The sequence below is a fragment of the Lipotes vexillifer genome, unplaced genomic scaffold, assembly GCF_000442215.2.
Source record: "Lipotes vexillifer unplaced genomic scaffold, Lipotes_vexillifer_v1.1 scaffold639, whole genome shotgun sequence".
Lineage (NCBI taxonomy): Eukaryota > Metazoa > Chordata > Mammalia > Artiodactyla > Lipotidae > Lipotes > Lipotes vexillifer.
Genome location: NW_006786377.1, coordinates 3,886,501 through 3,902,985, shown reverse-complemented (window position 1 = coordinate 3,902,985; position 16,485 = coordinate 3,886,501). Strand labels below are relative to the sequence as shown.

The window sequence follows — 16,485 nt, the reverse complement described above, 5'->3', positions numbered from 1 at the left end:
AACTATTTCAGCGGGAGCCACAGACAGCACCAGCTCAAGTTCCTCAAGGCTTTAATGTTTTTGGAATGTCCAGTACATCTGGTGCTTCAAATTCAGCACCACATCTTGGATTTCACTTAGGCAGCAAAGGAACATCTAACCTTTCTCAACAAACTCCAAGATTTAATCCCATTATGGTAACTTTAGCCCCAAATATCCAGACTGGTCGTAATACTCCTACATCTTTGCACATACATGGTGTACCTCCACCTGTACTTAACAGTCCACAGGGAAATTCTATCTATATTAGGCCCTACATTACAACTCCTAGTGGTACAACTCGACAGACACAACAGCATTCTGGCTGGGTATCTCAGTTTAATCCCATGAACCCTCAACAAGTTTATCAACCTTCACAACCTGGTCCTTGGACTACATATCCTGCATCTAATCCTCTGCCACATACCTCAGCCCAGCAGCCAAATCAGCAAGGCCACCAGACCTCTCATGTCTACATGCCCATCAGTTCACCTACTACTCCACAACCACCAACAATTCATTCGTCTGGTAGCTCACAGTCTTCTGCCCATAGCCAATATAACATTCAGAATATTTCAACAGGACCTCGGAAAAACCAGATTGAAATCAAACTTGAACCTCCGCAAAGAAGCAGTTCTTCGAAACTGCGTTCTTCTGGACCTCGAACCTCCAGCAGTTCCTCTTCGGTCAACAGCCAGACCTTAAACAGAAATCAGCCCACTGTTTACATAGCTGCCAGTCCCCCAAATACCGATGAGGTGATGTCCCGTAGTCAACCTAAGGTCTATATTTCAGCTAATGCCACCACAGGAGATGAGCAGGTCATGCGGAATCAGCCCACTCTCTTCATATCCACAAACTCTGGAGCATCTGCTGCCTCCAGGAACATGTCTGGGCAAGTGAGCATGGGGCCTGCCTTTATTCATCACCACCCTCCCAAAAGTCGAGCAATAGGCAATAACTCTGCAACTTCTCCTCGAGTGGTGGTCACTCAACCCAATACAAAATATACTTTCAAAATTACAGTTTCTCCCAATAAACCCCCTGCAGTTTCACCAGGGGTGGTGTCCCCTACCTTTGAACTTACAAATCTTCTGAACCATCCTGATCATTATGTAGAAACAGAGAATATTCAGCACCTCACGGACCCTGCTTTAGCACATGTGGATAGAATAAGTGAAGCACGGAAGTTGAGTATGGGATCTGATGATGCTGCCTACACCCAAGGTAATAATAATATTGGCAATGGGATCATTTTCCATTCTGGGCTTAATTGGTGTACATTTAATTTCACTGCAGAAGTGGATATCACTATCATTTTATCTTTTAAATGTTGCCTGAAATAATACTATCTTAACCTTTGAGAGTATTCATATAAATTTTGAATATCAGTTTTATCTTATAACTTGAAGCTTGAATGATAGCCTTATCAGATCTTCAGAATAATCAACTCTTGATTTGTTTGTTTTCTTAACGTTTATAAAACTTTCTTGGGCTTCCCTGGTGGCGCAGTGGTTAAGAATCCGCCTGCCAATGCAGGGGACACGGGTTCGAGCCCTGGTCTGGGAAGATCCCACATGCTGCGGAGCAGCTAAGCCCGTACGCCACAACTACTGAGCCTGTGCTCTAGAGCCCGTGTGCCTAGAGCCCGTGCTCCGCAACAAGAGAGGCCATCGCAATGAGAAGCCCGTGCACTGCAACGAAGAGTAGCCCCCGCTCACCGCAGCTAGAGAAAGCCTGTGCACAACAACAAAAGACCCAACACAGCCTAAATAAATTTTTAAAAAAAAAACAAAAAAAAAACTTTCTTTTCAGTAACTCTGTCACCTGTAGTGATGCAGATTTTCCCTTTAAATTTTCTTCAAATAAAAATTCATAAAAACACATTTTAATAAGAGATTAGTGAACTAATATATTAAATCTGCCTTCTTTGACCAGAAGAATTCTCTGTTCTTCATTTTTCTAATACAACATCACTTGTCTTATTTTATAACAAAGTTTAAATTGCTGTGAATTCTTGAATAACTCAAAGAGAAATTTGAATCCTGTTCCTGATACTTATTTCTTTCAGTCTCCCTTAAACATCAGTTAGTGCAACCTTTCTCTTTGTTTGGAATTGTGAATGAGAACATTAGTTTTAAATCTATCTCACTTGATTGTCCTTTTCTGGAATAGACTAGTTAATATTGGCGTAATACTAAATTATATCTATATTAATTCAATTAGAGATAATTTCTATCATATCACATTTTATTTGACCCCTTAAGTTATTTAATCTTCCGTAGGAAACTGTTAAAATCATTCAGATAAAAAAGGAGAGGATGTTTGTCTTGACTGTTGACGCAGGTTTTGTAAATTAGCTGGAGTCCTTTAGAGTAAGAATGTATCTCAATCATCCTTATATCGCCAATGAATTGTTCCAAGTATTATAGATTGGAAAATGCTACATCATCACCCCCATGCAGCATGTAGCCTCCTACTACTACTAGTACCACTTGTCCTTTTTAGAATTTCTAAAAGTAGTGATTTTAGTGCTGAGTTTCTTAGAGGAGCCTGATTGTTTTGGTTTATTTTATGTTTTAAACAATTATATTCTAGTGATTCACAACCCAAGCTAGGCTGTGGTGCTTTCAAATTCTGTAATCACCTACGCAGCTTTCAAAACATAAAAATGCCCAGATTCAGTCCACACTTGCTCAATTAGAGCTTCTTAATGGTGAAGCCTGGGTGCACGTGTGCATGGGTGCTCGTGTGTGTTTTAAAGCTCCATGGGTGATTCTGATTTCACTAGAAATTGTGCTGAGACTTTATTTTCCAAATATCTGTGACTAAACTGGAACCATTTTTGTTTAGTTTTGGCAGTAAATTATTTTTAATATAACAGTATTTTTTTTCCACTGATACTTAATTCCTGTTCTTCCCTCAAAGTCCTTTCTTCTACTCTCCTTCCATCAGAATAGATTTCCTATGTTTGGATAGTTACTGATTCTTAAATGGAGAGTAATATTTTTCTTCCAGTTTTATTGATATACAATTGACATATAGCATTGTATAAGCTTAAGGTGTACAACATAATGATTTGATTTACATATGTACATCATGAAATGATTACCACAGTAGGTTTGATTACCACAGTACTGAACATCCATCATCTCATATAGATACAATATTAAAGAAATAGATTTTAAAAATATTTTTTCCTTCTGACTGAGAACTCTTAGGATTTATTCTTTTTTTTTAATTTTTTTTTTAATATTTATTTTTTTGGCTGCATCTCGTGTCTTACTTGTGGCACGCGAGATCTTTCTTTGTGGCGCATGGGCTCTTTGTTGCGGCGTGCAGGCTTCTCTAGTTGTGGCGGGCAGGCTCCAGACCACACAGGCTTAGTAGTTATAGCAGGTGGGCTCAGTAGTTGTGGTGCGCAGGCTCCAGAGTGCATGGGCTCTGTAGTTAAGGCACGTGGGCTTAGTGGCCCCACGGCATGTGGGATCCTAGTTCCCCGATCAGGGATCGAACCCGCATCCCCTGCATTGTAAGGCGGATTCTTAACCACTGGAACACCAGGGAAGTCCCTCTTAGGATTTATTCCTAACAGCTTTCATTTACAACATACAACAGTGTTAATTATCTTTACTGTGTTGTGCATTACATCCCTAGTATTTATTTATCTTATAACTAGAAGTTTGTACCTTTTGACTGCTTTCATCTAATTCCGACCCCCCCACCTCTGATAGCCACAAATCTGAAGTCTCGTTGTTTGTTTTTGAAGTATAATTGACCTACAACACTGTATTAGTTCCTGGTACACATCATAGTGACTCAATATTTCTGTACATTTCAAAGTGATCACGATGATTAGTTGTCATCTGTCACCATACAAAAATACTACATAATTATTGACTATATTCCCCATGCTGTACATTTTATGCTTGTGACTCAAAATTTCATAACTGAAAGTTTATACCTCTTAATCTCCCTCACCTGTGTCTCTCCTCCTCCCACCACCACCCCCAGAGAGTAATTTATTTTATGAAAATAACTTGATAAGGGGAATTTTTGCTTCAAGTAGATGTGAGATAACTGGAGTGTGAAAATAAAGTGTTGCTTAAATGTGCTAACTCCAACTTCTCTCCCATTCTCGCTTGAGTCTTCTCTAGTCAGGATTTTCCCCACTGCAGTCAGCCTCCTGTCAAGGTCATCAGTGACAGCATCATTACTAAACCCAGTGGTCTTTCAGCCCTTGTCTCCCTTGATCTGTATCAGTAGCGTTTGCCGCTGTCAAGCACCTTCTTCTCTGTGAAACATTTGGTTCATTTGACTTACTGTAGGATAATACACTAGGATTCCACCTCTCCTTTTATTCTTTGGTGGTTCTCCCTCATCTCTCTGACCTTTCACTTCTTTGTTCTTCCGAAGAAGTGAGATCAAAGCCTCAAAGTTCAAACCTTGGGCCTTCTCTCTTTTCTGTCCTTACCATTCCCTAGATGATCTCAGTCAGCCTCATAACTTTAAATATTATTCTATGCTAATAGCTCCCAAATTTGTAACTCTAACTTGGACTTATTTCCTGAATTTCAAGCAGTTTAATTAACTGCCTACTTAACATCTCCATTTGAATGTTTACTAGGCATCCCAAGTTTACTCTGTCTGAAACAACTTCTGACATTACCCCGAACTTACTCTTCCTATCTCCATTAATGGCAGCTTAATCAAGCCAGAAACTTCAGAAATACCACTGACTCCTTCCTTCTTTCATATTTCACATCTAATTTGACGATAAATCCTGTCAACTCTAACCTTCAAAGTATATCAAGAATTCCTTTTTCTTACCACCCCCGTTCATTGTCACCACTCTGGCCTGAGCTACTGTCATCTCTTAGATGAATTATTGCAGTAGCCTACCTGCTTTCACCCTTGCCTACTTATGGTCTTGTTTTAACTCAGCATCCACTGGGATACAGTTTTAAAAACATAAGTCAGATCATATGACTCCTCTGCACATGATCACTACCTATTTCATTCAGCGATCCACTGCCTCTCCCCCATCTCTTTTCCTTTTACTTACCACCTCACTCACTCTGTTCCAGCCCTGCTGGCCTTCATGCTACTATTCTTTAAACATAGAAGGCATACCTTAGGGCCTTTGAACTTGCTATTCCCTCTGTCTGAAATTCTCTTCTCCCTGACTCCACAGTTAACTCCCTCACTCCCTTCAAGTCTTTACTCAGAAGTCTACCTTTTCAATGAGACTATCCCTGATCTCCCTATCTGAATCCACCCCCCAGCATTTCCTGTCTCTCCATCATTGCTTATATTTGCTCAACAGGGAAATGAATAATCTAATATTAAGGTATATAACAGCTAATACCTGCTGAAAGCTTATAATGTGCTAGGCATTGTTCTGAAAGCCCATTTATTTCTCACAACCAACTATAAAACAGGCACCAGTAGTATTCCTGTTTTCAGCTTAAAATACTTAGGAACAGATAGGTTAAATACCTAGCCAAAGGACAAGTAGCAGCGTCAGGAGTCTCACGTAGGCAGTTAAGAGAGCCCATGGCACTGTCTTTGCAGATTTTCAAAATAAACCCTCTGGAAAGATGCTTCAGGTTTATCTTGTACCTTCATATAACCCCTGGTGCACCACTGTAGGGGCTGTGTACGCCTCAGTTTGAGAAGCGTGGAGCTAGACGATCACTCAATAAAAATAAATAAAAACAGGCAGCTATCACAAAAGAAATCACAATATAGATAATATATAGATAAAATGTGAAATAACTTGAAACAATAAAGTAATAACCTTGGTAGATGTAGGAAGGACCTTTTTATTTTTTTCTTTTATTTTTGGCCGCGCTGCGTGGCATGCGGGATCTTAGTTTCCCGACCAGGGATCGAACCCGCGCCCCCTGCTGTGGAAGCAGGGTCTTAACCACTGGACCGCCAGGGAAGTCCCGGAAGACCTTATAAAGACACCTGAAGGTAAAAAAAACTTTGCTAATGAATAAGGGCTCTGTTATGAGAGCTCAGATCCTACAACAAAAAAACAGGTTTCCCCAGAATGGGCCACTCAAATTATTTCTCTTTACTGAACAACCTCCAGACAGCTATAACAACCACGATCACTTTCTCTAAGCATACCTACCTATGTAAGGAATTTCCTAACATTCGTATGGCTGTGTACCCTTGTGTTATCTGCATGTGCACACGGTACTGGGGTGGGTGCTGTTCTGCAACCTCTTATCTCATTTCCTTCTGTTTAGCATGGAACTGGTGTTGACCAAGATTTCTGTATCATCCAGTGTCAAAATCTTGATCTAGTGTTTCATTGACTTGGTTCTAGTCAAATCAAAGGACTGTTCTTTCCAGCAAAATGCATCTCTTGCGATGTTAACTTATACATGTGTAATGCTTTACAGTTTACACAGCACTAAGTGAGGTGACCCGAATAATACTGATCTTTAAGTGAGGATCTTTTCTGAACTCTAATTTGTGTGGTGTGGGTAATAAAGAGAAAAGAAATATCCCTGCCTCCTGCAGTGAAATTGATCTTTCTAAAGCTCCTGAATCATACTGTTTCAGAGTAGAAGAGCAAGTTAAGCCAGGTATTAGAATCATTGGAAAATATTTTTCTCAAATTGAGGCGAGAACGTGCCTAAATAAATGTGGTAAACAAAACGCATTATTTTTCATTTATTTATCATTTAACATTTGAAATATAAATATACTACAATAAAAATTTCAAAAATGAGAATTTCTTTTTAAAGATCTATTTCATATGCCCTCTGCTATAGAATGAAAAAAGAGGACAGTTAATGAAACTTCTTTCGGGACACTGCTCATCTCAGCACCAAGTCTATCACCATCACCCCCTGTAAAGGAAGTAAATTATACTTTAGTCCTTAATCATTCACTGTCTTCTGAGACTTTCTGGTGTCCTCCCCCCGTTCATAAAAGTATGCTTTTTGTAACACTGGAAACTTCTGTAGGTGTGGAGAACAAATGCTCCACTCATTCAAACCAGTTTTCATGGTAGGGGATTGGGGGCAGTGGCCTGTGGTCTGTGTTTTGTTACAGTTGCCAGAGGCTCTTACCAAACTAACATTGCTGCCAAAAATGATTTCATGTTCTCCATTATTGCTACAGAAAGCATCTATGGCATTGATCTAGGTAAAGTAATAAGCATTTTTTTTTTTTTTTTTTTTTTTTTGCTGTACGCGGTACTCTCACTGCTGTGGCCTCTCCTGTTGCGGAGCACAGGCTCCGGACGCTCAGGCTCAGCGGCCATGGCTCATGGGCCCAGCCGCTCGGTGGCATGCGGGATCCTCCTGGACCGGGGCACGAACTTGGGTCCCCTGCATCGGCAGGCGGACTCCCAACCACTGCGCCACCAGGGAAGCCCCGTAATAAGCATTTTTAATGATATTTTAATACTTTTTTTTCCGGTTACATTTATGGTCCCATTACATTGTCAAACAGCAGCTATGACTTTAAACCTAAAATAGAAATACAAATAAGAAAATGTATGAGAGGAAATTAGCTTCTTGGACTTTCTCATTCCTTGTTTTTTGTTTTTTTTTTTTTTTTCCTGTACGCGGGCCTCTCACTGTTGTGGCCTCTCCTGTTGCGGAGCACAGGCTCCGGACGTGCAGGCTCAGCAGCCATGGCTCACAGGCCCAGCCGCTCCGCGGCATGTGGGATCTTCCCGGACCGGGGCACGAACCCGTGTCCCCTGCATCGGCAGGCGGACTCTCAACCACTGCGCCACCAGGGAAGCCCCTCCTTGTCATTTTTTTCAGCGGTACTTCCCTCCAAATCACAGCACCTTTCTATTTAATGAGATTTAATAAAGATGCTAATCATGACAAAAATTGAGGGGGCTAGATATTCTTTTCAAAAGGAACTAGAAATTAATTTAAATTTTAAATTTTGCACTTTGATTCACCTGCTGATTAGAAATGCCTTTTTTCTAACGTTGACTCACTATGTTGACATTGAGGTCACATTAAATTAACTCAGTAATTAAGCTTGACTTCAAACCACTTAAAGAATTTTTTTCCTTTCGAATCTGGCCTACTTCTCGTAGGTTCTTCCTGGTCTTAAGACTGCCTACCTTTTTAATTTGGAATAAATCTCAAGGCTGGAAGAGACTTGTTTCACCTAGAACTCTGCAACAAACGTTATCCAGTCCACTTACCCATCCAGCAGTTGGTTCTGCAGGACCCCTGTCAAGCGTAAACCCATTGTGTACTGCGTGCTTTCTGAGGGGCAAATTGCCTCCTAAGGCAGCACATTCCATTTCTGAAGAGTTCTGCCTACTAGCAAGTTATTTCCTATGTTAAACTGAATTTTTTACAAGTATTAATGAAAATAACATATCCATATGGTAAAAGAAATTTAACCCAAAAAAGGGAAGATACAATAAAAATGTCTCCTTTTGACCCCCGACCTGTCCCTTCCCCCAGCCATCCCACCATTTAATTATCAGAGGTAATCTCCATTAGCAGTTCTTGATCCTCCTTCCCTTTATAATTACTCTCTGTCTCTGTCTCACACACTTTTTTTTAATGGGAATGCAATATATGTATATGGGCATACATAAATACATATATGTGGCATTATATAATATATACATACTCTACAGTATGTATAACATAAACATACTCTTTGGGGATATATACATTTTTTGTTTAACATATCTTAAGATCATTTTATTTTAGCATGTATGAATATTTCATTCTTTTAATTTACTCTAAAAAAGTCTTAGTCATTATTTTAACATTTATTGAGATAAAATTCATCAGTCATTTACAGTGTACAAGCCAGTGATTTTTAGTATAGTCACATGTGTGTAACCATCACCACAACCAATATTAGAACATTTTCATCACTTCAAAAAGAAGCTCCACACCCTTTATCTGTCACCTCCTATCCCATCACCTCCACCCTCAGCCCTAAGTAGTCACTAATCTACCTTCTGTCGCCGTAGACTTACATATTCTGGACATTTCATATAAGAGGAACTACATAATATGCAATCTTTTGTGACTAGCTTTTTTCACCTAGCATAATGTTTTAAAAGCTCATCCACCTTGTAACATGTGTTAGGACTTCATTCCTTTTTATGGCCCATTATGCCATTGTATAGATATACTACATTTTGTTTATTCATTCATCAGTTAATAGACATTTAGGTTGTTTCCAGCTTTTGCCTATTGTGAATAATGCTGCTGTGAACATCTGTGTACAAGTTTTTGTGTGGACATATGTATACACATAATGTGTAGGTATACACATAAGAGTAGAATTGTTGGGTCCTGTGGTAGCTCTGTGTTTAGCCATTTGAGGAATGAACTGTTTTCCACAGTGGCTGCACCATTTTGCATTCCCACCAACAATGTGCGAGGGTTTTGATTTCTCCACATCCTTCACCACAGTTGCTTTTTTCTTTGATTCTTGCCATCCTAGTGGCTGTAAAGTGGTATCTCATTGTGGTTTTGATTTACATTTCTCTAATGGCTAATGATGTCGAGGATCATTTCATGTACTTACTGGCCATTTGTATATTTTCTTTGGAGAAATGCCTGTTTATTTCCTTTGCCTATTCTTTAATTGGGTTATTTGTTTTTATTAGTGAGTTGTATGAGTTCTCTGTATATTCTAGATATAAGTCCCTTATATGATTTGCAACTATTTTCTCCCTTTCTGTGAGTTATCCTGTCACTTAGTGTACCTGAAGCACAAGTTTTTAATTTTGCTGAAGCCCAAGTTACCTTTTTCCTTTCATTATTTATATTTTTGCTGTCATATCTAAGAATCATTTGCCAAATCCAGGGTCATCAGGATTCACCCGTGTTTTCTCCTGAGAGTTTTATTGTTTTAGAGCTTAAATTTTGGTCTTTCATCTATTTTGAGTTAATTTCTGTGTAATGGTATGAGATAAGGGTCCAGTTTCATTCTTGTGCATGTGGCAGTCCAGATGTCCCATCACCACTTGCGCTGTTGTGTTGTTGCTGCAAAGTTCTCTCCTGTACCATAGGTGGCCTTTTCTTTTTCTTTTCTATACTGGAGTAGAGTTGATTAACAATGTTGTGTTAGTTTCAGGTGCACAGCGAAGTGACTCAGCTATAGGTATACTTGTATCTACTCTTTTTCAAATTCTTTTCCTGTTTAGGTTGTTACAGAATATTGAACAGAGTTCCCTGTGCTATACAGTAAGTAGGTCCTTGTTGGTTCTCTATTTTAAATATAGCAGTCCAGCACCATTTGTTGAAAAGACTCTTCTTTTCCCATTGAATGGTCTTGGGACCTTTGTAGAAAATGAGTTGACCGTAAACACGTGGGTTTATTTCTGGACTTTCAGGGGGTTTTTAATTATCTGTATGTCTATCCTTATGCCGTCACTACACTGATTATTGTTACTTTGTAGTAAGTTTTGAAATTGGGGGAGGTAAGTTCTACTTTGTTCTTTTTTTAGATTGGCTCTTTGAGGTCTCCTGCTATTCCATATATAATTTAGAATCAGCTTGTCACCTTCTACAAAGAAGTCAGCTAGGATTCTATAGGGATTACACCAAAATATTTTTTTAAATATACTTGATTTTTTTTTTTAATGCAAACAGACCAAAAAGGGTTTATGATGGAAAGTTCCCCTCCCCGGAGACAACCAGTAGCTGGTCACAAACAGTTCATTTTGTGTTCTTCTAGAAATTGAAATTGTATATGAAGCATATATATATTTATACCTTTTTTTATACAAGTGAAGCATAGTATTTTACTCTCTGTCTTTATCAGTGTTTTTGTTTTTATCTCTTTGAGAGTATTCCATGTCAGGCATTGCAGATCTGCTTCTTTTAAAAATGACTGCATAGGGCTTCCCTGGTGGCGCAGTGGTTGAGAGTCCGCCTGCCGATGCAGGGGAACGCGGGTTCGTGCCCCGGTCCGGGAAGATCCCACATGCCACGGAGCGGCTGTGCCCGTGACCCATGGCCACTGAGCCTGTGCGTCCAGAGCCTGTGCTCGGCAACGGGAGAGGCCACAACAGAGAGAGGCCCGTGTACCGCAAAAAAAAAAAAAAAAAAAGTGCATAGTATTTTGTACCATGATCTCTAATCAGTCCTTTTTTGACAGATCTTAGGGTCTTGTTTTTACAAACTGCTGCAGTAAAAATTTTGTGCATACAAATTTTGCCCACACCCAAGTACGTTGGCAGAAGCGATTCCCAGGAGTGGAAAACTGCAGTGTCAAAGGATATGTGTATTTTTAATCTTGATAGATGTATCATTTAGGCTTGGTTATGCTGCTGTAAGAAACTGTGTCTTTAAACAACAAAGGTTTATTTCTAGTTCACTTGCCAATTAGATTAGCTGGTGGGCTCGTCTACATCATCCTCACTTAGGTACCCACGTTAAGGGAAGCTCCATCTCCGTGCTTCCGTGATTGTTCAGGCAAGGCAAAGGACATACGGCAAATCAGCTCTGACTCCTTAAGCTTCTGCTCCGACACTTGTTACTCTTTAGAAAAAACAAGTCCACATAGCCACCCCTAATTCAGAGAGAATGGAGAGGTGCAGTTCTACCACATGCCTGGAAAGCAGAAAGGCAGAAATATTTGCTGAAGGACACTGATGACCGCCTCAGTGCGTGTTGCCAATTTTAATTTTGAGACTGTCTCTAAAGAGATTCTACCAGTTTATACTCCCATATTTATAAATGAGGAACATTTTTAGTAATATTTATAAGAATGTCCTTTTCCTCTTTCTTTCTCCCACCCATCACTATGTAGGTGATTGAAAAAAATACATATTTGTCTGTCTGATAAGTAAAAATATATTGTTTTGGTGTTTTTAAATTTGCATCTTTGAATATGAGTGAAGTTGAGCACCTTTTCATGTATTAATTTTTAAACCATTTGTATTTCTTATTTTGTGAACTTGCTTGTTTTGTGCCTAGTCGGTTTTTTCTAATATGTTGTTACTTTTACCTTGGTCAATAAATTTTTTTGTTCTTTTATAAATTTTTTTATTTTTGTACATTCAGACTTTTTAATCTCTTTTTCCTCTGGCTTCTGTTTATGTTTAGGAAGCCCTTCTCCACTCCAAGATTTTGAGAGAAAAGAACAGAAATCTTGTGTGTATCTCCTCTTTAGTTATGGTGATACTCCTTGAAACCATAGTGAACTGGCCTTATTTCTCTTTCATATGGCATCCCTTCAAAAACTTGAAAATAACTACCATATCCCCTTTTAAAGTATAAATCTTTCTAAGCTATTAACATTCCCAATTCCTATTATGGTTCATCCAGTTGTATTTCTTTGAGGCTCTTTAGGTGTCTGTAGGCCCCAGTTTTCTTTTTCTCTAAAACGAAGCTTTTGGACAGTATCTGTATCATAATGCTGTAAGAGTACATGCAGCATCTTAATTATATGCAAATAAATGACAACAAAGTTGTCTAGCAGGGGTCCCATACTCATCTATTATTAATACTTACATATAAATAATTTAAATTTCTTAAAAATAACTACAGAGGTTAAGCATTATTTTCATGGTTTTGTTGTAAAATGTGTTGCCCAGATTACCGGCCCAGTTGCAACACTGTTGCAAGATCTGATTTCAAGCTGTCCTTAAAAGTGGCAAAATAGATTAAAACATCGGCATGCTTTATTTTAAAGAGTAATTGCCATCTCTGAATCTTGTGACTCAATCACCAAATAAGTGATTGTAATTATACAGTGGTATATAAAACATCTAAATATCCCTGATGTCAGCAGTTACAGTCCAGAAAAATATTTATTTTAGAAGGTGACATTGTGCCTTTTTGGGTACAATGACTTAGGCCACACGGTACCACACTTGGGCATTTAAAATTGCCCTGACAGGCAAAAATTTTAAAGACACTAGAAATAAGTGTCTTATGTTTCCAGTGATAAAGTTTATCTCCTTCACGCTCTCTCTTTTTTTTAAAAATAAGCCTAAAATCTTTGTATCCATAAATGCCTGGTACGTTTTCCAATGGCAAAGGCATCTTTTTTTTAATATGCCCATTCAATTCTCTTCTTTTTTTTTTTTTAACTTCTGGAGAAATTAGATGTCATTTACACTTATAGAATGCCTAAAATTAGTAAAGCTAGCACTGTCTGAAACTTCAGGTGCGTTTTTCTATTTACAAATAAAGTTGAGTAATTAATTGTCTCCATTGTTTATTGGAAGCTGGCCAAAGTTCGGTAAAGACTACGTTTTCAGAGATTGCTGTGTGAAATATCTAGTATGCCTATAGGAGCGGTTTTAAGAGCCTTAGTATGTATTTTAAGTAACTAATTGTCAGTTATTTTAACAACCACCAGGGGGCGTTGCATGCCTAAATTACCTTTATCCATTAAAATTTAATTTTGACTGAAAGAAGATTTAAAACGTACTGAGTATTTTTTCTCTACCTGTTATTCCTCCTCCTTTTTTGTCTATTTAAATGGACAAGGTAGATAGTTAAGTTTGGAAAACTGAAGAAATCGTTGTATGAGTGAAATGTTAAATATAACCCTTATTTCCTTAGTAGCACTAGTGTATAAAAGAGCCATCTTTCTGCAGTGTCAGCAACCTAAAAAAGTCTTGCCATATTTTAAAATTATTAAAATTTTGCTAAGTAAAACATATTAGAAGTACACATTCAAGGAGACTTTAAAATAAATGTCCAATTTTTGTTTTAACAGTATTTCCTGGACATTTCTATTTCATTTTACTATCCATTAAAAGTCAAATTATTGTTGTTATTTTACATTTAATAGATATTTATCAAGTGCCTACAATTTTCAGGGTTAAAAATAGATACAAGATGATACAAAAATGTTTACCCTCAAGGAGATTGCGGTTTAATTGAGAAATGTACTTTATCATGAAAAATCTAAAATGCTGAATTTTTCCAAGTGAAAAATGAAATGAACTCATCTAACAAAAAAAGATTCCCCTTTAGTGTGAAATGATTTATAAATACAAATTAATAATATGTAAGCTCTTGACGTAGTTTATTCCCTTTGTTTCCTTCCTTCACACTTCACTCATGGTAGTAATTTACTTAATGCCCTTTGAACTAGTACAAAAAGTAATTTCAGTTCCATTACTATTTAAATAATTTAGGATTCCAGAATAGGGAAAATTAATGTGATTTGGCTGAATAATTAAAATATTATTACAATGCAAATATTACAAATGAAGCTGCAGCATAGTCTTTACCTGTGCCTTATTATGGTTTAACTACTTGTATATAATTGGATATTATTTTAATTTTATCAAGGTATACATACTTGTGTGTGTATATATATATATATATATATACACACACATATATTCTATGTATAACTACTCTGTATAGACCACAGTAACGTATCTAGGTATAGGTCTTTTTTTTTTTTTAATCGTCCATTTTTCTACACTCGTTGGACCTTCAGTTTGAAGGCTAGCGTCTCCCTTCAGACCAGGAAATCTCCTGATTTCCAGTTTCTTATTGCCTCTTTCCAGAACTTATTTTAATCAGCTATTTAACGTCCTGGACCAATTTTCTATTTATTTCTCATTGTCATATTCTCAGTATATCCCACCTCCTTGTCCTTCTGTTTTGTAGTTGAGATTTCCTTAAATTTACTTTCAGTCCACGTATGAAATGTTCATTTCAGCAGTAATGTTTTTAATTTCTAAGAGCTAGTTCTCCGATTCCTTTTTCATAGCAGATTTGCTGTTTTATGGATGCTCATTGTCTGAACTCTCTTAATGGTGTTCATTAGAAGTTGAGTTCCCTCATCTCCCTACTCAATTATATTCACTTAGTCTGGGCTTAGTCTTTCTCTTTATCTAGGTCTTTCACATGTCAGATGTTCCTCAAATGTGTGGTGATCCTTGGCTATTGCTTCATATTTAAGAATGAAGGACTATGAGGGCTTTTTAAAAGCCCTGTGTAAGCAAGTGAGACTCGTCACTTGGCAGACTTTGCTTTGTGAGGAATAAGTGAAGAGCCTTCTGCAAGAGAACACTCCACTATCACCACCTAACATTCTTTGTGTATGGGAACCAGCTTGAGAAATGTGTGTTTGAAGGAGCCTTAAGAATAAGCATACAGGGCTTCCCTGGTGGCACAGTGGTTGGGAGTCCGCCTGCCGATGCAGGGGACACGGGTTCGTGCCCTGGTCTGGGAAGATCCCACATGCTGCAGAGCAGCTGGGCCCGTGAGCCATGGCCACTGAGCCTGTGTGTCTGGAGCCTGTGCTCCGCAGCGGGAGAGGCCACAACAGTGAGAGGCCCATGTACTGCAAAAAAAAAAAAAAAGAATAAGCATACAGCTACCTGCCCTTCCACAGGATGGAGAGAGATCAGCTGTTCCATAAAGAGACATCCAATTACCCCCTTTTCTGGCCCACTCCTCACTTCTGCCTTCTGTTGTTACCTTCATTCTCCAAAGTCCGGAGCCTCTTTAGGTTTCTGCAGGCAAGTTAGCTGCCTCTTTGCAGTACAGTACTTGTCTATGAGACTGTAGCTTTCTCCTTCATAAACCTATGCCACTTCATCTACTTCCATTCTCCAGAAACTTGTTGAAATTTCTCGTCCATTTATTGCCTTCTTCCTGTTTTTTGTCATTGTTGGATTCTATCAGTTTTATTCCTCTGTCATTTTCATGGGGTTTCAGGAGGCAGAAGATTATGTAAATGCAATGCTCAATCATCTTTAAATGGAAGTCCTCTCTGATATAATTGATTCTTCGTATTTAATTGTTATAACTCCTTACTTTGAGGTTCTCTCCCTGCCCTCATGGTATGAATTTTAACCACTCAGGGTGTGATATAGGTTGGGTTTCAATTTCTTAGAAAAATCTGTTCTTAACCCCTCTCCCTATATAATATTAAATAATATAACAAATGTATATCTTATTTTCTAATTCAGCACAAATATAAATTATCACATATCATTAGAACCACTAAGTAAATGTGTTTTAGAAGAATAGCCCCTGCTTGCGGCAACTAGAGAAAGCCTGTGCGCAGCAACAAAGACCCAGCGCAGTCAAAAATAAAATAAATAAATAAATGTATTTTTTTAACTTTTTTTTTTTTTTTTTTTTACATATTTAGGAAAAAACTTTTAGGGAGAAAATCTCCATTACTTTTAAGAAATACTGCTTTTAAGTAATCATTAATTTGAACAAATGTCTAATGCCACTTGAGACATGTTGGTGGGTGGTCAGGGTTTAGAAACGAAGGAAAGTGTATTACGTACTCCTAGTTCTCCTTTGCCTTGCCCTTCATTCCCACTTCGTGCCTCCGTCTTTCTCCTCTTATTATCCCACTCAAAAATTAACAGCCCAGGGGCTTCCCTGGTGGCGCAGTAGTTGAGAGTCCGCCTGCCGAAGCAGGGGACAAGGGCGGTCCAGGAAGATCCCACATGCCGTGGAGCAGCTGGGCCCGTGAGCCATGGCCGCTGAGCCTGCGCGTCCG

General features: G+C 38.4%; 1 protein-coding gene across 1 annotated transcript in view; it reads left to right on the top strand.

Annotated features, from left to right (window-relative positions):
• The window catches only part of TAB2 (TGF-beta activated kinase 1 (MAP3K7) binding protein 2), a 37,533-nt gene that overhangs the window by 8,245 nt on the left and 12,803 nt on the right, over positions 1-16,485 (top strand). The window contains exon 3 of the mRNA XM_007458765.1: positions 1-1,245. Coding sequence (XP_007458827.1) covers positions 1-1,245 — 1,245 coding nt within the window. The remainder of the gene's footprint in view (positions 1,246-16,485) is intronic.